This window comes from Desmodus rotundus, chromosome 9 (assembly GCF_022682495.2).
Source record: "Desmodus rotundus isolate HL8 chromosome 9, HLdesRot8A.1, whole genome shotgun sequence".
NCBI classification, from domain to species: Eukaryota; Metazoa; Chordata; class Mammalia; order Chiroptera; family Phyllostomidae; genus Desmodus; species Desmodus rotundus.
This window is the reverse complement of record NC_071395.1, coordinates 83,970,827-83,996,789: the sequence shown is the minus strand read 5'-3', so window position 1 is coordinate 83,996,789 and position 25,963 is coordinate 83,970,827. Positions and strand designations below refer to the sequence as shown.

The window sequence follows — 25,963 nt, the reverse complement described above, 5'->3', positions numbered from 1 at the left end:
GTCCAAATGGGGAGGAAATCCAAGTCCTCTAGGTTCCAATCAGGCCTATTTGCATTTCAGAATCCCTACCACTTTAGGACAATAACAGGAATCATTCAGTGCTTGGGGAGTCCCCTTCAGCAAGCCAGCCTATACTGAAGTGGCAGTGTGTGTGAGCGAGCACGTGTGTGTTCACGCTGGACCCACTGAGGGTGCTCCAGGAAGCCACATCACCAGTAGAGGTGGGTTTCTGAACCCTGGTCAAAAACCAGAGAGCAGGCACTCCTGGATGCTCTGGCTGCAAAGCCACAGATATTTTTGCTGCAGCCTCAATAAGCTGGGATCATGTGCTAAACACACACAGGCATACAAATGGGGAGAGCAGCATTCACCACCTGCCCGAGAAAACAAAGAGCACATATGGAGGGAAAAGAAGGCAGTCATGGGCTGCATTCCCAGCAGCTAAAGGTGAACTGCAGGCATCCACAGAACGGTTCAACCTGCTCTTTCTCCAAGGATCAGCAAGCACATGCTAGGAGACTGCCTCAACACCCTTTTAACACCTCTGACTGCCAACAGGACCAAAAAGGACACCTGAGCACCATGACAAAGATCGCAGGAGGCTGCAGAATGCATCGAAAGGCAAGAGATGCAAACTCAACGGTGGCTGCCTTTGCCTTATACCTTCAGAATAGGTGCTTGGAACCTGGGGGGGCCTGAATGCCACTCTCTCCAAACACCACATTGTGAAGGGCCCGCAACATCAATGTGCCAAGAGCTCCCCAGTATGATGAAATGACCTGTCTGTTTCACAAAAGTCTTGATACTTGCTCTCCTTTGTCAGTGAATCCCTTCCAAGGCCAAGCTTTTTAAAACATTCCCACCTAGACTCATCAGCCACTGCTGTGGCTGCTGGCAAGCCTCATTAGAAACAAAGGCTTAATCAGCGTCCAGATTGCATGAGAGCTTTGTTGCTGGAGGCATACCCCTCCTCGGGGGCCAGGAGAATTATACCTTGCTGTTGTTCCGAACACCCAGTGCCTAAACCAAGGGTGTCAAACTCATTTTCACCAGGGGCCACATCAGCCTCACAGTTGCCTTCAAAGGGCCGAATGTAACTTTAGGACTGTATAAATGTAACTACTCCTTAACTAGGAGCAGGGAGCTCGGTGCTGCCACCAGGTAGAAACAAGGTGCCAGGCCAGATAAAACAAGGTGGAGGGTTGGAATCAGACAGAGGGCCTTGTGTTTGCCACCTGTGGCCTAAACTGATGGCCTCCAATGACATCCAAGCTATGAACTGTGCCCCCCGACCCAATTCATCTGTTGAAGCCCTAATCCACTGTAGCTCAGATGTGACTGTATTGGAGACAGGGCCTTCAAAGAGGTAACTGAGTTAAAAATGAGGCTGTTAGGGTGTCCTTATAAAAAGAGATTTGGACACATGGAGAGACACCAGGAACGCAGCCGCACAGAGGAAGGACCAAGTGAGGACACGGAGAAGACAGCCATGTATCTGCAAGCCAAGGACAGAGACCTTGGAAGAACCCAAACCTGCCAGCACCTTGATCTTAGACTTCCAGACTCCAGAACTGTGAGCAAATAAATATCTTTCTGTTGTTGAAAAGTGAAGACTTCCCCCTCCCTACTGGTCTGTGGTATTTTGTTATGGCAGCCCTAGGAAATGAATACAAACATTGGATAGTTAAGCAAAAGGCCCATTTGCAAAACCTCATCCCTCTTTGGCCTGGTTCCCCAGACTATAGAGCTGCCTGACCCACCCCCGGCCCAGCCTCTGCAGACAGCACCGCCATGTGCCCACACTGGAGAAACAGCTGCCATTGCTCTGGAGCTCTCTCCAGCCCAGTCAAAACGCCAGCGTGGATCAACCCCAGGATGTACTAACGGGAGCGAGGAGAATTGTGTATCTCAAACCTCAACAAAGCCTAAGTAAGAAGGAGATACTAAAACCGAGGTAGACGGCCAATTTCCACTATAGACACTTGGGCTTCTCTGACAATATCGGGCTCATGCTAAAGACTCTGCTGTCTTTCTCTCTCAGTAAATATACAAACCCCTCTCTGGGGAGGGAATTAATCACTTCCTGTGACATCTGTCACCTCCCTACTTGTAAGATGTGGTCCCTCCTAGCAACTCCAGCCAACCCATACCAACACCAGCAAAAGTTAGGCGCACATTAAAAGAGCGTGTAGGTACCACTCCTTGACCGTTTCGGCAGAGGCATTTTCCTTGCCATGGTGGAGAAAACTAGGAGAAACTGAACATGGTGGGGACAGATAAATTAAGGAAAGTGCTGAGGAGAAGGCGGGACCCCTACTGCTGGCTGGAGTCCCCTGGAGCCTGTGCGTGCGGGCAGGACTACCCACCAGGCTCTCACATAGGAGAGTCTCAGACAGAGTCACAGGGACCCGCTCCCGTCCCAGCCCCTGCAGCCTGGGGTGGCCTCCTCAAGATGTCAGACCCCAAGAGAGGGCGGGTGGGGGTGAAGAGCATACATCTCCCAGGGAGCAGGCTGCCAGGATGTAAAGCGAGCTGAAAGCAGCATGTAGCAACAACACCAAGAGTATGTTACCATTTGTTCTGCGGAAAATACAAAACAATGACATGTCCACATGTACATATATACATATGGAAAAGCACAGAGCACTCTAACTACACAATGACGGGGAAACTGTCTGGAAAATGACATTAAGATGGCCGGGTGCTGTATATGCATTAAAATAACTGCCGATAAGAAGCATTTCAAATTTAAAAATAACACAGTGGAGAAGGCACAGCCTGATTCCAACTGTGTAAAATGTGCACACACACATACATAAGTAAAAAGAAGACAGAGCTACCCGAGTCAGGGCCTCTGTTGCTATGGAGTTGGTTTAAGTGCACTCAAACAACATAGGCGAATGGGGAAAGTGTTCGTATTTCAATATCTGAAAAACATACATAATTCATTATGTATGTCCTAAAGAAGAAAACCTGGAGAACACCCACTGAACTGATGACAAAGGCTGACTGGTTAGCCTGGGGAGAGAACGGGCACAGGGAAGTGTCTCAATCCATTACGACTGTCACAACAAATTACCACAGTCTGGGGGGCGTACAAACAACAGAAATTTCCTCCGCAGTTGCGCAGACCCGGATCAAAACTGGCAGACTGGGTGCCTGAGGAGGGCTCCCTCCCTGGTTCACAGCCGGTGACTTCTCCCTGTGTCCCCACGGGGTGGAAGGGAGCTCTCAGGGGTTCCTTTCAAGGGCACTAATCCCATTCATGAGGGCTCCACCCTCATGGCTTGCTCACCTCCAGAAGGCCACCTCCCAATACCGTCACCTTGGGGATGAGGTTCACCATATGAATTTTGGGAAGACAGAGTTTGTAACAGAAAGGCATTTTCACATAATTTTTTTTATTTTATAACAAGATTTCTGTATTGTATTGACGTAATACTGGTATGACTGGAAAGAAGAACAAGAGCCCTTCGGGACACACACCTAACCCCCCTTCCCCACCCTATCCTTCTACCCACCAGTAGAAAATCCCTCCTTTAAGCTGAAGGTGGAGGCTTCCCACCTACTGCCATCCTTAACTTCATAGAGAAGCAAAACTACAAAGACCATAAAAATGTCAATATCTTTGCCATATTTGTTATCAAAATGTCAAAATGTCAACATCAATAGCTGTCCAATGTCCCTTCTGTTTCTCCCTAGGCCCATCCTAAGGGAGGGACACTGGGCTCAGGCTGGCCCAAACCTCATCCCCCATCACCTGGCCTCTTGCCAGCCCCAGGCCAAGCAGGTTGCCCCCCCCCCGCCCTCTCCCCTTTTCATAAAGACAGCATTTGGTAAATCCCTGGCAGTTCATTTCCCACTAATTGTCACTGCATGAGCCTTCTCTTACTCTGTTCCCAGATAAATGAATAAAACCCAATACCCAGTTCAGGAAGACGTTTGATGCATCCGAAGTTAACGAAGCCACAGTGGCTTCAACCGAACAGGCTGCGGTGAGCAAGACCCTGTTCATGAGCTATATTTTGCTTTGGTTGCAAAAGGGGAACAAATACATCTGAAAGGCTGAATGAAGAGCAGGGGAGTCAGAAAACAGAGTCCCTTGTTAAACGTTTCCTTCCCACCAACCCAAGAGTCTTACTGCCCTTTGGGTCCTGAATCTATAAAGATATTCAGGGTGAGGGGCTCTGGGGTTGGCAGGAAGTGCGGCAGTGCAACCGCTGTTTGAATGGTGAAGGGCAAGGGCTCACGTCAGGCAGGAGTTGCTGCAGAATCCCATCAGCCATACCTCGGCCCCCCTGGACTTCCTCACTGCTCATTTCTCCAGGGAAGTAATGGCAGAGACTGACTCGCTTCCTCTCACCCATCAAACTCCATGCACTGCCCCAGAGGACAGAAAGGAGGTCCTGGGGTTTTCTGCAGGCAGTCCCTCCTTTATCCTGGGGCCCCTCCACCAGGGCTCCAGCCAAAGCCTTCTGCTCTCCCAATTTCCTCCTGTCTGCGGGCCATCTGCTGAACAGTGGGGTTTTATCAGAAGTGGAAAGAACCAGAAATTGAAGTGATCTCAAGCTGAGTTTGCCCACAGAACTCCCCATGGCCTCCAAAGCCACTGCCTCATAAACTCCCAGAACAGTGGACATTGTGAAACCAAATTCCGGCCCCCAGAAGACTATATTCCCATGGGCGCTCAATCAATGCCGGACAACCGTGCAGACTCAAGATCAAAACCCATTAACTCAGACTCCACAAAGCCCCTCCATAGATCCAGGCCGCTGCCCTGAAGGGAAACCTTTACTCTGTCTCAGAGAAATGGTGGACAGACTGTTTGCAAGGGCTCCTCTTCAATGGCAACATTTGTATTCAGTGACCGCAGCAATTATAAATAATTCTTATCTTTTTATAAGACCCTCTAAGACAAATTCCCCTTCTCGTATCAACAGCATGAATTAATTTCTTTTCAAATGGCCTACAATAGAGATTTACTGTCAGGATGATCTTTCTGCCAATTAGCAGGGTTCTGGGCATTAATGGTTACTTCGCCCTTTCGGACCTTTTTATTCTCTCTTCAGATGTTCCCCCACCATTCCCAAGCCATCCCTAATTTTCTTTATAGTCTACCCAAGGCTCTCCCCCGGGATCGTCTGCATATTCAAAGCATTCACCAGAACAAGCATGAAACAAAAGGGTTCAAGAGAAAGGCGCTGCTGTGCAGAACAAATTGGCCAGTGACTGCTTACACTGCCCGGAGAAAGCCCCTGCACTCAGATGGCTGATCAAGTACACCTGCCCCCAGCATGCCCCCAGCACCAGTGAGTGGTGACCCCTCGTGACTGCAAAGAGCTCTCTGCAAGAGACTGTCCTAGAAGCCCAGCAGGGCCCAGGTGGGAAGGCAGAATGAGACCCAGCAGGGGCTTGAAGAGCCGAGGGGCCAGCCCCTGCCTGCTGGTTGCGAGGTAAGGCCAAAGACCCACAAGATATTCCTGCCAAGAGCAAGTTCACACATTCCCCAGGGGGTTTGAGAGCACAGCACGGCAGCCGACACCGAGGACTGCTCAAAGCTATTAGCACACAGATATATTTGTCAGCAAGGAAGCCCAGGGTCCAGGAGGCAGAAACTGACAGCCATTCAAGCTTTTGATGAAAAAAAAAAAAAAATGACATTACGGTTTTTCCTCCAAGACCATATCATGGCTCCCCAACCAACAATCATATCCAGCTGTCTGGTCCCGGGAATGGTCCTTCTTCAACACAAGTAATCAGTTTCTCATCAGCCCCAGGGCCAAGTTCCAGGAATTCTTTCCTCTCTTTCTACAGTTGGGCATTTCAGGCAAGAAAGAAGGCAGGTAGGCAGGAATGAGAATGTCAGCCTCCCTCCATGGGTACCTGTCCAGCTGAGTCCAGTGAGCACAGAATAAACGGCCTTTGACCCCCACTGTCCTTCACAGGGTCTCTCCTGTGTCTCCTCCCTCTCTGGGACAGCAGAGAATTCCAGCACCAGCTGAGGTCTCACAGCGGCTCCTGCTCCCTCTAGGACTTTTCAGGACACAGTGTCTGACAGGCTGCCTGTGCCTGCACTGGGTTCTTATTGACATCGATTCCTCTCTACTGATGGCAGCGCATGCAGACAACCCCGTTATAGCTACTAATGGCCTTTGGTTATAATCTCACAGCCTGGCCTTGTCTCGTCTCTCTCTCTCTCTCTCTCTCTCTCTCTCTCTCTCTCTCTCTCTCTCTCTCTGTCGATCATAGCCAGACTTCCGGCTGTAGTTCTTATCGTGCTTCTTTGCACGTGCTCATTCCCCAAACCCTACCCACCAGCCCTACTGCAGTACCTTGTCAGATTTTTTCATTTTGCCTTTGCAGCCACTAAATGGAGTTATCCTCAAGTTATAGGAAGGAGAAATGGACCCAAGGGAGACACATCCAGTGGATGGCAGAAGCGAGCTCCACCCACAGCCCTGGCCCGATCAGGCTCCCCACCTCATCCTCCCATAACAAGCCCTTGTTGATGTGATGCTTTGGTAATGGGCTTATGCCATCATTGGGTGTGTGGTCATCTCCCAGGTGGCATCTTGAGTTCCTTATGGGTCAGGACCATGATCATGGTCACTCACTGCTCCCAGGTCCGTTCATGTACACAGAGCCACACAGCGGGTTGTCAGCAGCACTCTATACTTACAATGAAGTCTGACATTTAAAGTCTGAACTTAGCAAAATGTAACCAAGGGGATGATTAGTCATATTACCAAGAGCTTATTTCCTTTTAGGAAAAATGTCAAATTCAATTCCTCTACATAAAAGCCCTAAATGACCTGTTTCGACATCACTGGCTGTTTAACAGAGACACGAATAGGTCCATCCCGTTTCAAGGGTGGCACTCACCAGCTGAGGCATCACAAGGTCGGCCAAGTAGACGAATGCAGCTCCGAGGGTGAAGCCAACAGCCACAGGGAAGAAGGCAAAGGCACCAAAGCCCCCAGAGGACGTGGCCATCTCAACCGCTGGGGCCAGGAGGGACCAGTAGGAGGCTGCTAACATGACCTGCAAAAAGCGAGCAACAAACTGTCAAACCAACCACAGACGACCTCCCAAATGGGGGTTTCATTGCTCTCTATGGGCCAAACTGAACCATACAGTTTCACATGCTAGGCCTTTAATCCTCCATGATGGGTACCATCCCAAACCAAAAAGCCACCATCAGAAATCCTGGAACTAATGTTGTAAGTACTCAACCTGGGTAGAATGGAGTTGACCTTAGAGGATAGAGTCTAATTTGCTGCCATCTAGCCTCTATTTCAATGGTTCTCAACCAGGGGCAATTCTGCCCTCCAGGGGACATCTGGCAATGTCTGGAGACATTTTGGGTTGTCACACTAGGGGCATCTAGTGACTAGAGGCCAGAGATGCTTGTAGACATCTACAATGCACAGCTCCTGACACCAAAGAATTACCTGGCCCCGAAAGTCACTAATGCTGTTGAGAAATCCTGTTCTGACTGAATACCTCCAGGACACGTGGCTTCGTGAGCAAAAGCCACTGCATGATAAGACAAAGGTCTTCCTTACATTCAGTGGGAATCTCTCTCCCCAGTCCTTCCTTTGCTACATGGTAGCTCCAGCCCCGCTCTCTCGAGCACCAAACATTGTTTCCTAGGTGATATGGGATAGCCTTTGAAATATTGGATGAAACCAGAGACTCAGTGTCAGCTTGGTCTCATTGATTTATGAATCTCTAAAAAGGGAGAGGAGGACTAACATTTATCGATCACCTACTATTTCCAGGGAGCAAGTTTCACCATTTGATATCTTATTTTATCATCGCAAAAACGCAGAGAGGTAGATATTGTTTTCTCTTACTATTTGTAGGTAAAGAAATTGAATCTCAAAGTCATAGGATAATTTGCTCAAGGTCACATAGCCAACGAATGGCAGATTCAGGGAACTAAGCAAGCAGGACCATAATCACCTCAATGAGGGGACAAAAACGAGCAAAAGAGAGAAATAAAGCTAGACCCAGATCTCAAGGAGGTCAATTCAATACAAGAGTCTCCAGCGTTTGGCAGATTGAAGGCTCATCCACCGTCACTTACTCCTATAGATGCAGTGGCATCTTCCCGGCTGGAGTACACCCACCACCCGTCATAACCATACGACAGTCATCACTGACATGTAAAATGTTGAATGGGTTTCTAAAAGTGACTTAATTATGCCTTGTCTTCAAAAAATACATCTGCATCATCCATCTCCAAAATAACACGCAGAGTGACAGAACCAAGCATTACAAGAGTAACGGGAAAGAAGAAATCCGTGCAAAAGTGACTTCCCTCCTGCCAGCCCTCATCCGCACACAGTCAGCGGCTCTGGGCTAGAGTCTCCCAGAAAAAGTCTTAGCGCCACTCCTAGACAATTGTAAATGCTTCAGAAATTCCCAAAAAGAGCGAAAATGTCTCATCAGGTCAGCTCCATGAGACCACCGAAGAAAGCTTATTCACATACAATTTGCCGTTTTGCAGTCTACAATTTGGTGGCACTAATCACCTCCAGAGTGTTGTCACTGCTATTCCCAAACCTTTCTCACCACCCCAAACAGAAGTTCTGTTAACTATTTAGCAATAACTCCCCATTCTCCCCTCTCCCCAGGTCCTGGTGACCTCCAGTCTACTCTCCATCTCTGTGAATTTGCCTATTCTAGGTACGTCATGTAAGTGAAACCATACAGTATTTGTCCCTTTGTGTCTTCTACTTAGCATAATGCTTTATTTTACTTAATGGATTATTTCACTTAGCATAATGCTTTCGAGGTTGATTTGTGTTGTAACATGTGTCAGAAGGCCATTCCTGTTTGTGGCTGAATAATACTCCATTTATGACGCTGTAACTATTGAACTAACCTAAAAAAACATAATGTATCCATAGGATAGGATGCAAGGAGGAATAAAAGAACCAGATCCTCATCTTCCACACCAGAAAATCATTAGATATGTTTAAAACTGAAAAGTCAAGAAGTGCCAAAGTAAGCATACAGTTGAGACGTGTGGAGACAAGAGACTGAAGAAACAGCTAAAAAAGCTGCTCATCTTTATCCTGAGAAGGAGGAGTCAGGAGTGCGGAAAGCTGACGGACTCCTGGTTTCTGTTATAAACGCAGTAGAATAACCTGACTTTTTAAACTATACATGCATATCTTTGAGGGGAATTTTTAAAGAAACTGATAATATCATTTGAAAATATATAAAAGTAAATATTATAAGTAAATTTATCATATAACATAATTTTTATTGTTTTAATAATAGGAGATCTTTATTTCACAGTGAAAATTCAATGAGGGAAAATGCTCCTATTTACAACAACTCAATTTCCAGAAATGTTTCTGCCTGATAGAGATACCCAACCAGACTGTGTGTTTTTCTTAAAGGCACCTAAATCAGTCTTGACACCAGAAAATTGAAAGGGACTGGAGGAGACATTTTAAATGAGCAGATAGCACTGGCTGGTGTGGCTCAGTGGATTGAGTGCCACTCTGTGAACTGAAAGGTCGCCAGTTCGATTCCCAATCAGGACACATGCCTGGGTTATGGGGCAGGTCCCCAGTTGGGGGTGTGAGAGAGGCAACAGATTGATGTATCTCTCACACATTAATATCTTTCTCCCTCCCTCCCCCTCTCTCTAAAAATAAATAAATAAAATCTTTTTTTTTTTAATCTGCAGATATTTCCAAGCTCTGAGAGAAAATCCCCCATTTCCCTTAGGTAATTCACAAAACCTAGCAAAACTCATATGATCCTTTTTCTGAAAATATCATGCAAACTACCACATGAGGATCCATACTTTATAATGCTATTACTTTCCCTCTGTGTCAGAGGTACCAGCACAGAATAATCAAAACCAATCAGCTAACTCCCTAGCCTACGGCAGGCAAACCTTTTCATTTCTGCTTAAGTGCTCATTTTGGGACCATTTCAGCTCTGAAAATACAAATGAATTGGTGAAGAGTTCCTTAAGGAACACATCAGAATATCTGGGCATGATGGGGCCAGTTAAGCATTTCTCTTATGATAGTAATGACAGCTTAAAGACTAGAAGGAAATGCAAGCCACAGAATAGAATGTCCCCCTTAATAAAACAGGGAGAGAAAAACACTGCACATCGATCACTTACAATGCACCGAGTCTCAGTACCCGTTATTCAACGGCACTGTCTCTGTAGGTAAGGGGAGAGAAAGTCTACAGGAGATGGGAACACAGAGTTCACAGTATCAGCACCCAACTCAAGGCCTGCTAGGGTGGGTCCTCCATCAGCGGTTGTTGAAGCAAATGAACATGGACTCTAACCTCAAGGCCTGTATAATTAAGGAGTACGCACGAACTTGCAATCCATATAAATTAAGGCAATGATTACTCTGAAACTACAGAAGCCGAGTAATACATCTAACTCTGTCTCCAAATTAGATATAAAATTAATTTGTAAAAGTCAATTAATAAGTACCCAATTAGTGACTATTACACAACCAACATTATGCTGGATCCTACGGGGCTGAGAGGGAGGAAGAAACATACAAAAGCTGATCTGGGTCCTGCCTTTGAGGACCTGGCTACGTGCCATCATAAGAGAGACTACAGAAGGTGTCTGACACGATAAACAGAGAAGGCATCAGAACTGACAGATGAGTAAGTCTGTGGTCATTCCAAGTAAGGAGATGGCAACATTGTGACAAAGTGGAACATCAAAAAAAACACAGTGGAGAGCACTTGAAAGTTGGACGTGATTTGGAAAGGAAAACGAGGCGGGGCCTTCTGGCTGGGAGGAGTCCCAGTGTGAGCGGTCTGGGGGGCAAACCTGCCAAAGCTGGTGGTGTAGGGTGACCGGCCTGGCTGAAAAGCAAAGTGTGTGCTGGCGTACCATGAGATAGTTGGGTCTAATTAAGAAGTCTGGCAGAATGGCTTGGACTTCAGACAATAGGTGGGTTGTTCACAACTCTGGCTGCACAACCAGAAGTGCCTGGAGTTTTTAAGATACGGAAGCCATGGCTCCACAACCTACTGAAACAGGTTCTCCCAGATAGGAAACCAACAGCCTGGCTGCTGGTTACCGACATAACCTACATGGGAGGTGGGGTAGGGCCTGATCAGAATGGAAGCAGAGGGACAGTGGAGAAGGAAGAAATACGCATGTAACCCTCCAGGACGAGGTCACCCATGCCCACTCAATATCCAGTCACCCGTCAGAAAGCCGAAGGGGTGGCCACAGGAACTGTGCAATGAGTCAGCTTTCCAGTTTGGCATGTCAAGTATTAGTCATGTCTCAAGCATGAATCAAATTCATATGGGGGCTACCTCTGCACCTAATTTGCCTTCATCAAACAGTCCTAATATACCAGCTTCATGCAATTTTATGGAATTAAACCTAACAGCTCAAAATAATAATCATTTGCATTCAGCTTCAATTATCATTATTAATTGATGCAGATCTGCTTAACAACTTGACTCTTGTTAGCTACACCTACCCAGTGAAAGTGAGGGGTAGGGGCTTGGCCTACAAGTTTGTATGCACTCTCCAAACTAGGAAGGAGCACCTGAACTTAAAAAAAAGTCTGGACTTCTGGCCAAGATGCAGGCATAGGTAGACACACTGTGCCTCCTCGCACAACCAAAAGAGGGACAACAACAAATTTAAAAACAAAAAACAACCAGAACTGACAGAAAACTGAACTGTATGGAAGTCTGACAACCAAGGAGTTAAAGAAGAAACATTCATCCAGACCGGTAGGAGGGACGGAGACGGGCAGCCAGGTGGAGAGGACTTGTGGCAAGGCCGCAGCTGGCAGATCCCCAGTGGGTTCCATATTTGCATGCAGATGAATCTGGAGGAACAACTGGGGAGTGAGACAGATGCACAACCCAGGGTTCCAGTGTGGGGAAATAAAGCCTCAAACCTCTGTTTGAAAACACCTGTGGGGTAGAGGCAGCAGGAGAAACTCCCAGCCTCTCAGGGGAGTTCATTGGAGAGACTCACAGGGTCCTAGAACATACACAAGCCCACCCACCGGGTCATCAGCACCACAAAGGCCCAATTTGATTGTGGGTAGTCGGGGAAGTAGCATTGTTCCCTCTTGGACCCCTCCCCCACATACAGCATCACAACGCAGCAACATGGGTTTCCCTGCCCTGGTGAACACCTAAGGCTCCACCCCTTACTATGTAATGGGCTCATTGAGACAAAAAAGAAAAAAAAAGACCCAAATGAAAGAACAGATCAAAGCTCCAGAAAAAATACAACTAAGCGACAAAGAGGTAGCCAAACTATCAGATGCACAGTTCAAAACACTGGTAATCAGGATGCTCACAGAATTGGTTGAATATGGTCACAAATTAGAGGAAAAAATGAAGGCTATGCTAAGTGAAGTAAAGGAAAATGTACAGGGAACCAACAGTGAAGGGAAGGAAACTGGGACTCAAATCAACAGTGTGAACCAAAAGGAAGAAAGAGACATTCAACCAGAACAGAATGAAGAAACAAGAATTCAAAAAAATGAGGAGAGGCTTAGGAACCTCCAGGACATCTTTAAACGTTCCAACATCCAAATCATAGGGGTGCTGGAAGGAGAAGAGGAAGAGCAAGAAGCTGAAAACTTATTTGAACAAATAATGAAGAACTTCCCCAATCTGGCAAAGGAAATAGACTTCCAGGAAGTCCAGGAAGCTCAGAGAGTCCCAAAGAAGCTGGACCTAAGGAGGAACACACCAAGGCACATCATAACTACATTAGCCAAGATTAAAGAGAAGGAGAGAATCTTAAAAGCAGCAAGAGAAAAGGAGACAGTTACCTACAAAGGAGTTCCCATAAGACTGTCAGCTGATTTCTCAAAAGAGACCTTACAGGCAAGAAGGGGCTGGAAAGAAGTATTCCAAGTCATGAAAGGCAAGGACCTACATCCAAGATTGCTCTATCCAGCAAAGCTATCATTTAGAATGGAAGGGAAGATAAAGTGCTTCTCAGATAAGGTCAGTGAAAGGAGTTCATCATCACCAAGCCCTTATTATATGAAATGTTAAAGGGACTTATCTAAGAAAAAGAAGATAAGAAATATGAACCGTAAGAATGACAGCAAACTCACAGTTATTAACCACACCTAAAACAAAAACAAAAGCAAACTAAGCAAACAACTAGAACAGGAACGGAACCACAGAAATGGAGCTCACATGGAGGGTTATGAACAGGGGAGTGGGAGGAGGAGAGAGGGGAAAGGTACAGAGAATAAGTAGCATAAACAATAGGTGGAAATAGACTAGGGGAGGGTAAGAATAGTGTAGGAAATGTAGAAGCCAGAGAACTTATAAGTATGACCCATGGACATGACCTAAAGGCGGGGAATGCAAGTGGGAAGGGGTATGCAGGGCAGAGGGGAATAAAGGAGGGGAAATGGGACAACTGTAATAGCATAATCAATAAAATATATATATATTTTTTAAATCTACTCTATGACCCAGTAATTTCTCTCTTAGACAGCTGCCCCAAGAGAAATGAAAACATACATCCACACGAGACCTACACAAGAATATATACAATGGCTTTATTCATAGGCCAAACCAGGACACAACCCAAATGTCCATCAGCAGCAGAATCTGTAGTGTATTTATAAATAAAATACTCTTTAGCAATAATGAAAAACTACTGATATCACAACATAGATGAATCTTAAAAGCATTAGACTGAGTGAAAGAACACTATGTGTGTGTCTGTGTATGTGTATATACATATCCTGGGGCCACTTAGCAAGGTACAGGCACTGGGGGCTCCCTGAGGCCAGCTGTTGCTTGTTGGAGAGGATTTAGGAAGTTGTGAAGCATAAGCCAAAACGGGCCATTCCTATGGAGAAGTAACTGATAACAGCTTGTGTGAACCTGTAAATTGGGTGGGATGGGAGCCTCACAGGATCTCCAGGGTGGGGCAAACAGTGTTAGCCAGGTTGATGGAATCTCAGATATGGCATCCAACTGCCCGCTCTGTGGAAGGAGGGTTCAGAAAAGGGACAATGGCCTCTTCCTGCCTTTCTGTCTGGGAGAAAGCTGTCCCCCAGCTCTCACCTTGATGCCACACACTTCAGTTTCACCCCATATGCCACTGGTGCCTTTCAAGCTGCTACCCTGGTGCTGGAGTTCAGGGGCAGTGAGTCTGAGTAAGTCCATGTGTGGGCTCTTTAAGAGGAATTGCTTGGAACTCCAGTTGTTTCTTCTACCAACTCAATCCCCACTGGTGTTTTCAGCCAGAAGTTATGGGGACTTATCTTCCTGGCACTGGAACCCTGGGCTGGGACTCCTCACTTCTGAGGTACCCCTCAAGGAGGGAATATTCATAAAGGGAAAACCTATTATAAGAGGGTACAGCCAGAGGCCCCCCAAAGAAGGATTTGTAATGGGTTCCAAAACTCAGGGTGTCCAAGAAATATTAAAAATATGGGATATCCTCACACCCACAGGTCTGAACTGGGCGATGGGACACATGGAGCAGGTCCATTGAGAGTTGTTTTGCACGCAAGTTTTGCAACTAACCTCAGGCATGGTCATTTAACATATCTATAAGTTTTAACTGGTTTCATGGATATGTTAAATAGCTGTGGCTGTGCTTTGAGCCATGGAGATGGGAGTGCTTCCCACCTAGGACGTAACTAGGAGGTAACTCCCCTTGGTTACAGAGCCTGCATAAGAGCTTGGAGATGACTGGCTCCACACCACAAACCTACACCTGCCAGGACTTACTATGGCATCCCAGAAAAGCTGGAAAAATATGAGAATCTGGGAGGTGTAGCCGATTGTGGGAGGAGTCGGAAATGGGGCTGCAAAGGAACATTGGCACTGGGATTTAAACCCAGGCGCAGCAGCCATGATGAGGAGAGTCACTCGGCTTTGGGGCTCCCTTTGCCATGCAGCCTAGGAAGCTGGAAAGCAAGATGTAGCAGCGATGCAGAGCTCTCTTAGCAGTTTGGAAGAATGCAGGAGACATATTGTGGGAAGGAAAGAGGTAAAAGGACTATTGCTGGTGGGCCATGAGAAGGTGCCACGTGGGTTTGGATTAAGAACTGGAGATCAGGGTGGCAACACCCCGATGGTGCTGGGAACTGAGGGAGGCCTACCAGCAGAGCACAGATTACTGGGAAGAACCAGGGGCTACCTGAGCCACGGACTTCTATTTCTTTTCCTGAGATACAGTACCCCGGACTGGGCAAAGGGGGGAAAGAAGGACTGTGTGTGTTTGTGGATGTTTTAAGGGACTTTTGGGATTTTAATGAAGACATTAAGTCATTACTCTTAAGTCTGTATAACCTTTGAATAAATAATTCCTTTCCTTTTCACCAATCTCTGACATGGAGAGCTATAATTCCCTGGCAGTGAGCAAGGCAAATCTAGTACAGGGGGACCCCAGGAGAAGGGGGGGTCCATTCGGTAACATTGTGCGACCCCTTCTCCGGTGGCCAATCAGGGAAAATCATGGGAGACCACATGCAAAGTAGCTTTAAAGTAATACAACTACTTGTACGTGTGCAATAAAAGCCTGCCAAAACTAGCCAGGAAGGATCCGCCCTATAAGAATAGAATCCCTCCAGCCCATGAGGTCAGTCTCTGCTTGGAGCTGGCCTACTGCCACGTTCTCTGCTATAAACTCTGTGTGTTCAGTTCAATTCTTTGTCCCGATCACCAAGAACCTGGTTACCTGTGCCCACCTGTGACACTATTAATATGAGAGGGATGTGAATGTGTGGAATAAATCTACGACGAAGAACAGGATGTTGGATGGAAAAAAAACAGGGAGAATAAGAACAACTTTTCAGAAACTGAAACCATGAAAACAAAACAAACAAACAAGCAAAAAAACCTTTGCTCTATTTATGGAGTTAGTCAATGAAATTTCCCAGCATGCAGAACAGAACAGTAAAGGGACTACAAACTAACAAGAGAAAAGGGAAGAAAATGAGAGGCTTGGTCCAGGAAGTCCAAGAGCCAACAATAACGAGAACAGAGGACCAGCGGGGGAAACTATTAAAGGAACATATAATAACAGCTGCCCGAACTGAGGGGCACTGGTTTCCAAATCAAGAAATTGCAGAAATATGGGGGAAATTTTCTCAAGAAACAGACAAAAATGGTAACTTCCAGAAAAGAAGACAGGGCCATGGAGGGGGTGGGGAGGACTGCTTTTTTTTTTTTTTCTTTATAAGCCTTTTATTAACGTTAGCTCTTTCTACATGGGTGCATCTATTATCTTGATAAAAATAAACAATGACTCACAATATCAAGCCCAACTTAAATGTCCAACAAGTCATGAGTAAAAATCAGTCACAGGTACAGCTTAGTGTAATTCAGTTATACCTCAATACAGGTGAAAGCACGTATCACGGACAATGTGTGTGACCAAGTGCCACGCACCCACCTGAATAAGAAAGAGTTCAGGACATACTAAGTGAAGGAACATGTTTTTACACATGATGTATAGTATGATCCCATTTTTTAATTTGCATATAAGCAAGAAAGTATAGAAGGTCGTGCTGTTGAGGAGAAAGATTTGGAGGCGTCTGTGTGGAAAAGATAGTCAATCGAAGATGAAGGAGATGCAAAACCATCATACCCAAGTTCACTGACCCACACCAATCCCAAATTCCTCGTGTGTTCCACACCCATTCTCCCTTGATGTCGGATAATAATAAAGATGTATGGGGCATTTACCAAGTGCCAATCACTATACTAAGTGCTTCAATATGCTTACTTATTCATATGCACAACAACCCTGCAAAGGATGAGGATGCTGAGGCTTACACTAAGGAACTAGCCCAAGCTCATACAACTAATCAGCTGAGAAACCAGGATCAAACCCAAGAAATGTGGCTCCAGAGCCCATCATTAATAGCAGAGCACATGCCCACCAGCACAAGGCTGCACCTCTTGGTGCCCAATGCCCCTCTGCCCTTGGCTCACCCCACACCACTGATGGTTGGAGACATTTCCTGGCATGACCACATCCTGGGAAGTTCATCATAATTAAATCGTGGGGAAATTTTCAAAGTGCTTCAGAGATGTAATGAGTTTACATTCAATTAGTTTCTTCCTTCATTGGGAGAACTAGAAAGACCGATTTCCTTATAGACTCAGTGGGGAGGGGTTTCTCCCTGAGTATTTTTTGAGATTTCATTCTGGTGTTCCAGGGACATAAATCAGTGCACACAGAATATCTGGAGAAACTGGGTAGCCTAAAAGCAGCCAACCCCAAGAAAACCTCCAATGCACACACCACCATGCTCATTCAACACTTAACTTAAAACTATTTTTGCATGCCAACTGTGTTCTAATCCCTGTACTAGGGAACGACACTTGACAGTGACAAAGACGGTCCCTGCTTTCTAGATGCATCTAGTCTGGGAAGGAAGAAGTGAACAAGCAGTTAGAATCTACAAACAACTGCCATATTGGACAAGCACAGAGAGCCACAGATGCTTGTCAAGTTAGATTATGGTGGGGAAAATGAGACACGCAACTTCCTTAAGGAGAAAACTCTCAACAACAAGGCTCTGGAAAGACCCATGCTCCCAGAGAGATGGAGCAGGCAAACCCCCAAGGCTTTGGGAACCAGGTCCGTGATAGGAAGGCCGAGGTGAAACACATGGTAAGGCAAACTCTCCCTCGACCAGTTGGCAACAACTTACTTCCCAACTCAACCTACACAGTGCCAGGGGCATGCCTGTCCCAAGTCAGTTGGATGTTGGCTCTCTCCGGCAGGGAGGGGCTACCGGCTCCAGGGAGCACATGAGATGGGGAGGGGGAGTATGAAAACATTTAGGCTCTCAAAGGAAGCACAGATCTATAGCAGGTAGGACTCACCCTCCTCTTCCTTCTATGCATCCCTCCATGTCCTTCCACCCATCATCAATCCATCTCCATCCATCCATCCATCCATCCATATCATCTATCCATCTCCATCCATCCATCCTCCATCCATCCATCCATTTGAGCATGTTTATTTGTTCACTACACCAAAAAATTTATTGTGAGCCTCCCACACATCAGGAATACTTTCTTAGCATCTGTACTGACTTACCCTTTTTGAGGTAGCAACACTCCTAAGTCCCACCTCCGCCAGGACTCTCCCTGTCCTCCTCCATTCCTTTGTGGTTCTCCATCTCACTTACCGTCTCTGTCTGACATACTCTATGTTTAAACTCTATTGTAGAGTTTACCATGTGACTCTCTGCTAGAATGGCAGTCCCACGAGGGCAGGAATTTTTGTTTGCTGCTTCGTGATTTATCCCCAGTGTCTAAAACAATGCCTGGCAACCCGGGGCAGGGGAAGGGTGCAAGAGGACCGCTGGGGGCTCCCTTCATTTGCCCACTGCCCTACGTCCCACGGCCTGATCCCACACAGGAGTCCAGCACGGAGGGCAGCACAACCTTCGTCTATTACATGCAAATAATAAAAGCTCCAGCTACAGGATGAGTATGAGGGTCAGATGAGGTAATGGATGGGAGAGTGCTGTGGAAAATATAAAGCAATAAACCAATGTCACATAAGAATATTTGGGGCTCATGAGCCCATAAGATGCAAGTGTTCCCTGCAGTCAGTTTATGGGCACCTCCACCCCATGGATTTCTTCATGCATAATGGCCACAAATTCGAATCAGTACTCTATGTAAAGCCTATACCCAGACAATGACTCTGCGCCCCTTCCTCCTTCTCAAATACCATACTAATCTGTTTTTCCCTTGCTTGTAGATTTCACAAATATAAATTTTTTTCCACCCTCCTAGAGAACTAACTCACTTAGCCCCAGGGCTGTCGTGGTTAATTTCTTCACAAGAAGACCAGAGCTTCAGCAGCTCAGAGAGGTTTCCAAAGAAACGTTATAGAAAAAGAAAAACATCTGTGCACAGGTAGGTGCGAAGGCTTCCCATCACTTGCTTGTCAAATGCACAAATCTCCAGAACTGAGTCTCCAATGGGTCTAGGGGCTCTACTCTGTTAGCTGTTTGGCCAGTCTGGGGAAACAGCTCATGGTCCCGAGCCAAATGTGGGGTGAAAAGTCAGGACACCCTGACAGCAAAGATCAGCTTCCACTAGCAAGCTATTAAAGGTTTGCCTCCCTGGTATTTTATTCTTTGCTCTGTAGGGCACAGAAGCATTAAACAGTCAGAGCTGGATTTTTCCTCCCACTATTTGTGCGAGGCAAAAGGGGGAAGGATTTTAGTCTCAATGGAGCGAGGAGATGCCTGGAGGTGCAGGTAACAGGACTTACTGCTAAATCACAGGGATTGTAGGCAGCTCAGCTAGAAATACAACCCAAGGACTCAGGACTCCCTGTCTGAGCCCAAACACTCTCTTTATTACAGCGGAGGATCAAAACTCTGCTTCCGGGCCTCCTTGGCTGCCCAGAAAGGGGCTCCTCTGCCCAGGGAAAGAGAATTATTAGTTACAAGGACCCTCCAGAAGGCCCATTCCTTTGGCGGGGAGTGGAGGAAACAAAGAGGGGGAGTGGAGTGAGGCTACGAAAACCCATAGCTCCATCCTGCACCCAGTGCTCCCCAGACCCTGGGAAAGGCAGCCAGGGAGGCTTCTGGGCCCACGGTTATAGCTCCACAGCCTCCAGGTTTGTCACCATGCTCACGGGGGCAATGAAATGAACAGGAACTACATTTTGGCACTGTCCCTGTGCTCTGCCCACACACCCACCTGAGAAACACCAGGACGGGCTTTCCTCCATTGCTCTGCCCTCAGCCAAATGCTCTTTATACCCATAAATTCATAAAATGAGGCCAACTCCCGTGCAAAGAGGGAAGAAGACTGAAGACTGAATTTGAAAATTAAAGTCACACATGTGCTGTTAGTAAAACCAAGCGATCCTGAAGCAGGGATCATAAGAAGTGGTAGTTCTCCCAGTCCCATCCAATTCCACAGCCTGGGCGTACCAGCTCTCAGAAGGGGTGTGGCCAAAAGATTCCAGGGATGTTACAGTACTGTTCGCCACAGAATGCCACCTCGCCCAATGGCTAATTCTTGCTTCCATAACAACACAGCCCTGAAACGGAGGAGAATTCAGTCCAAAACCTTTCCTCTCAGGAGACCAGAACACCTATGACTAACCTGGGCCCATAAAGGTATGGCTTCTCTGTTGTTTACTGAGAACAAATTCAACTTCACTGGATCGTCCAGTTTCTTCCCTGGTGTTTAAGTTCGCAAACTGAACAGGAACTCAGAAAGCCACTGGGTGGGAGCTGAGGCCCAAAGGGAAGCTGAGAAGCAGGATGGAGAAAAGACAAGGGAGAGGCCCTGTAGGGGGCCAGTGACTGCTGGCAGTGGCCACAGAAAAAGGAATATGGGTTCTGGAAGGATAGACAGGCATCACCCCACAGGGAGGTGGCAGGTGCTACAGCAGAGCCAAAATATTCTGCAGGCTCCTCCCACCAAAAACTAGAGTAGAGTATCTCTCCACCCACTGAACCTGGTGGACCTTGTCACTTGCTTTGGCCAATCAAATGTGACACAGGTGATTCTGGGTCAGGTCCAGGGTCTAGGCCTCCTGAGACCTTGCAATTTCCACCTGCACCTTCTTGGAACTCTTCCACAGTCCTGCAAGGAAGACTGCACTAGACTACAGAGGCCCAGCCAACTGGAGGCACCGAGGCCCCAGACCCATGAGTAAGGCCCTCTTCTACCCTCCAGCCTCAGAGAGTGGCCAGATGTCCACAGCCTCATGAGTGACCCCAGGCAAGACCAGAAACACCACCCAGCTGAGCCCAGCCAGCTCATAATCGTAAGAAATAATTGGTTGGTGTTGACGTAAGCCACTAAGTTTGGGGTAGTTTCTAAATGACACAGGGGGATGGGGGATGCTGGCTGTATGTTGGCTACTGAACATCTATTACATCTCTCCCCCATTATTAGTTATTTTATTGAATGGGAGGAGGGGAGACAGGGCATGTGGCTCAGGCCTGGCCAGTTGACACACCACATCCCTGTGGCAAAAAAGTTTAGCATTCAGGGGTGAGCACACAACTCAAGTCAGGCCAGTTACCCGCTGCCCATGAAACTCAATTCCAAGGCTGTCTGCACTGTAGAAGAAAGACTTCTCCTTCCTCCAGACTTAAGCCCGAGAGGATGTAGACCGACTATCCGAAGGTGGAGACACACAGAGAAAAGAAGAGCCAGGAGATGGAGAAACCCAGGTCCCAGTGATGTCCTCTGGTCCACAGAGTGTACCATTATCTCAGGACAGTTCTACATCTGGATATTTCAACTGAATTGGCCAGTACATTTTCTTTCTTCCTCATGCCCGAGGGAGTTTGTTTTTCAATCATCCACGAACCTGGATGATACCAAGAAATGGAAGAACTGATTTTTTATTGTATACCCTTTGTACTACTTGAATGTCTTACCAACTTCATGAGTTATGCCTCCATGTTGAAATAAACTAGTAAAAAAAGAAATAACACAACTCATTTTAAAAACAGCCCATAAAAAAAATGTACACAGAGAAGCTAAAAGTCAATAATAGTGTTAGGGCTCAAAGTTCTCTCTGCACTAGGCTGTGTAGCCAAAAGTGTTAAGTGCATATTCCAGTTTCCGTTATCACTCTCCTTCATAACAGAATCCCAGTGTTTATCTGAGCACGTTACATCACAACTAAAAGACTATGGATCTTAGCCTTCCTTGCAGCCTGATGAAGTCATAGAAATAAGTTCTGGCCAAAAAGATATAAGTGAAGCTGTCATGAAGGACTTTCAAGGAATCTCCCTCCCTCCTGCCATCTTACTGCCTGGAAGGCAGATGTGATGTCCTGAGCTTTAGCAGCCATTTTGGGCCAGAAAGACAAAGGCTCACCCCCGGGGCAAAGCAATGAGCAAAAAAGGAGTCTATATCACTGATGACTCTATGAACCTACTTTCCCAGACACAGTCTCTGGATTTCGTCTACCCAAGAGGCATCTTTCTAGTTTAAATCACTATTTTTCAGGTTTCAGTTACTCTCAGTCAAGCCCAATCTTAAACAGAGCAGCAGGAAACATCACTATCAGTACAACTAGCTGTAGGTGTCTGGTTGCCATAGAGACCACCCCGACACGCAGATTCCAAAGTACAAACCCACTCAAATGACAAAGGCCTGATGTAAACCTAAGATACTCCCCCAAACCCCCGCCTCCCCATTTCTGAGAGAGTCCCCCTCAGTCCATAAGCCAGGAGGGTGACCTCCAATTCTCCAGTAGCCTCAGGGAAAGTAGCCCCAGGAATGCAAGAATGCCAGTTCCCCTCCATTCTCCAGAAGGAGTGTCGTTTTCTCCCTCCCTTCTAACTTCTCTGTCTCTCCTCAAAATCAAGGTCTCTAATGAGTCAAGGCACCACCTAAAGTAATACAAGAGCCTCCAGCCTACATCTCTACCGACAGCCTCCCTGCATGCTCCCAATGGCTGTGCTATCTGCGACCCACAAAATTCCCTTCCTGAAAGTACAGCTCTGATCATGTCACCCTCTCAAAAACCTCCAGGATATCCCCACCAATCTAGAGAACAAAGCAGAAATTTCCTTCCACAAGACCCCAGGTTGTCCATATCCCGCCCCAACCTACTTCTCTGGCCCCTCCTCCCAACCAAACCAATTGCCATTCCCTCAACAGCCCTGTATGTTCTACTCTTATGCTTCCAAACCGCTGTTCTTTCTACTTACAATTCATTTCCTTCTCCTGCTCCCTCCTGACATCCTCAGTCTCCTGTTTTTCCAAGCTGAGCTTCTTCATCCATGAAAAAGTCCTCTCTAATTCCCCAACTAGATGTAAACTCCCAGTGTCTGGGGTCCCATCACCTTTTTCCCATTGCCTTCGAACAACCACATGCTGACCTGTCTCATGATTACAGGTGAATGTGACTTCTCTTCCCTACTTTAAACCCTTTGCAGGGAAGGATTATATCTTGCTTCTTTGCATACTTCCCACAATGCCTTGCACACAGTAGGCGCTCACTAAATGGGTGTGATGGCTTGGCCCAAAGATAGTTCTCTCCCTGTTCCCACGTTCTGCGCAGGCACTCTCCAATGGCTATTCTGCAAACAGAACACACGTCTGGGCCATTTCTAAAATTGCACAAGCCCTCGAGAAAGCTTTAGTTACTGGCTCTTCCCCTCCCTGGGAGTAAGCCATTGCTGAAAAGCAAGAATATGCAATTCAACGGCAGCCTTTCCACAAAGCACTTGTGTTAATAATGTGTATAGATTTGCTCTTGTCATGCAAAAGCTAAAGGACAAAACTTAACGAATATTACCTTTGATCCCTGTATCCAGCTTATCTTTCAAAAGAATTGACACTCACTAAATGCTTTTTAATGTGATTTGTGTGGAGGACAGTAAAGGCTGGCATCATACAGCCAGAACCCACAGAGGTTAAGAAGGAGATAGTTAACCACAAGCTTCAGCTGAATGCGACTGTAACTTTTGCAGAAGAAATATTTATCATTTAGATAGCCTGGGAATGGAGCAATTATGCCTGCAGTTTTTCCCTGAGTCTGCAAAACATCCTTGAGCTTTATCTAACTAACCTTTATAAAATAAAGGCAGAGACCATATTCAGGGTCACTGTCTCTCCATCAGAGGACAATGCCCCACCTGGCCCCTGCTTTTCTTTAAATTGTCTGTGGCTGTGTCTTTCTTAATCTCCCGTCACCACCCCCCTCAGGGACCTCCTCCCCGCTCTGGTTGCGGCAATTTGTACTAAGATGCCTATTAGAAATAATGTCGGCCACTCTCTTACTATTTAAATTGTAGCACAAGGCATTTAGACCAGATAAGTTTCTCACAACTAGCTAAACACTCAATTGAGTTACCAAAAAAAGAAAAAGAAAAGAAAAAGTGTAATGTCTTGCTTCACAAAAGTCTTTGGGAATAAGCTAAACTCCCACCATCTGTCTGGATTTAGTGAAACGTCACGTTGTCTGATGGCAGAGGGATGGCTGAGATAACTCCCAGAAGGCTCTGCCAGTCCTGAGATTTTTCAGATTCAGGGTGTCATCTAACGAGGACAGTGCACCAAGTTGGATTTAAATTCAAGCTCAAGTTCTCCAAGTAGTAAAGATCTGGCTCCCATCTTTCTTTTGCAGATGAGCCAGGGAGCCCAGAGGAAGAGCCTGAGATCCCAGCTGGTAGGAGTCCAGTATCACCTGACCAACTAGGAAATGAACTTGACAGTAGAAAACTGTCCCTTCCCCACCCCAGGCTGCCATCAAAATCAATCAGCCTTGGGAGCCAAGACAACTGCCAAGAACGTGGTGGGCTGCCATGGGAGCCTGCAGCAGACAGGGCTGTAGCTGGAGACCAGAGGCAGCAGCCTCCCTCTGGGCTCACCTGTTCAAGTTCCAAGACCCCATCCTCCAGGTCCAGTGTTCCTCTAGCCATGACCCCACCCCTACACATTGGCTCAGCTGGATTCTTAGCCCCAGAGCTACAGGGACCCTGCTTCTTCCAAACACCAGCTCATCCTTTATTAAACCACAGCCTTCACTAGAACAGGGGTTCTCACCTTGCAACTGCCTGGGAACTCTAGAAACTACTAAAGCCTCATCATACCCCCAGAGGTTCTGATGTAGTTAGTCCAGGGTGTATCCAGGGCACTGGGCTTTTTAAATCGTTCCAGGTGATTCCAACATGCAGCCAAGGTGTGGAACCACTGCATCCAAAGGAAGGGGGCTTCTCCGAAGCCGGAGAACTCCCTTAAACCAAACTGCGAAGGACGTTAGACCAAGTTAGCTCACTGTGCTAGACCACGGATGCTGGTGACAGTTGCAACCTTGAGTTCGGTTTGAGCTGGGAAACCTAGTTTTATTTCACAATCTCAAACTGCACACTTTGCCCTGGGCCATCTGTCTTCACACAATGAGACAAGGGGAACGGAATAAAGGGTCTCCATACTTCATCATGCTTCACTGCACAGCCGGTCCTGAAGATCCCTTAAAGGCCCACCCAGCAAAGGGGTGGCCGTAGCATCCATTTCATGAGCGAAGGCCAGGCACCCTTTGGGAGGACCCACCACCAAGAGAGGCCCCCAGGAAATCACCGACTCGGGAACCCCAGACATTCCAGGAAGCGTTCTGAGACCTCTAGCCAGGGCCTTGCAAGGCACACAGCTGTGATCCTGATGGTCACAAGCTGCTCCCGCTGCCACCAGGCCTCAGAAAACCCTGCCATAAACCAGATCAGGGGTTGGCAAACTTCTGTAAAGAGTTTTGTGGACAATGTAGTCCTGCTGCTGCTACTCAGCTCCGCTGCTGGAATGCAAAAGCAGCCACAGACAACATGTAAACAAAGAGGCATGGCTGAGTTCCAGTAGAGCTCTCCAGTGGAGTGGCCTCCCCTCGTCCACAGGGATACATCCAAGGCCCACAGTGGATGTCTGATGCTGCAGGTGGTACAGAACCCCATAATACTGTTTTTCCTACACATACACACCTATAACAAAGTTTAATTTATAAATTAGGCATAGTAAGAGATTAGCAATAACTAATAACAAAACGGAACAATTACACCAATACATTGTAATAAAAGTCATGTGAATGTGGTCCGTCGGTTCAGGGGATCCCTGCTGAAGTCTTCATAGAGGCTCAGTGCATTCTGGTGCAGCACGTGGCCATCAACCGGAACACGTTTTCTGCCCGGGTCTTGCCCCGCAAATCGAATGCCTTTTCCATCTTAACTAAACACTGACCCCCCACATGCCGTGGCTATAACTTTTGTGGTCTGAGCTGGGACAGCAAAACCAGCACAAATTTCTTCCCAATGTCAGGGATAGGAGACGCATTATTACTGTTGAGCTTAGCAACCTCAGCAGACAATCCTGTTCTTTCCTGATTAAGAATTTGCACCTTTTCACTTAGAGGAAGCACTTTCTGGCTTCTCTTTGGCATATCTGAATCACCAACATCACTACTCTTGCACTTGGGGGCCATGATTAA

At 46.8% G+C, this 25,963-nt stretch overlaps 1 protein-coding gene across 2 annotated transcripts in view; it reads right to left on the bottom strand.

Moving 5' to 3' along the window:
* Positions 1–25,963, bottom strand: part of SLC39A11 (solute carrier family 39 member 11) — a 253,919-nt gene that overhangs the window by 212,413 nt on the left and 15,543 nt on the right. For both annotated transcript variants that reach the window (XM_045182203.2, XM_024573427.3), the window contains exon 4: positions 6,883–7,041. In XM_045182203.2, the coding sequence (XP_045038138.2) occupies positions 6,883–7,041 (159 nt within the window). The remainder of the gene's footprint in view (positions 1–6,882; positions 7,042–25,963) is intronic.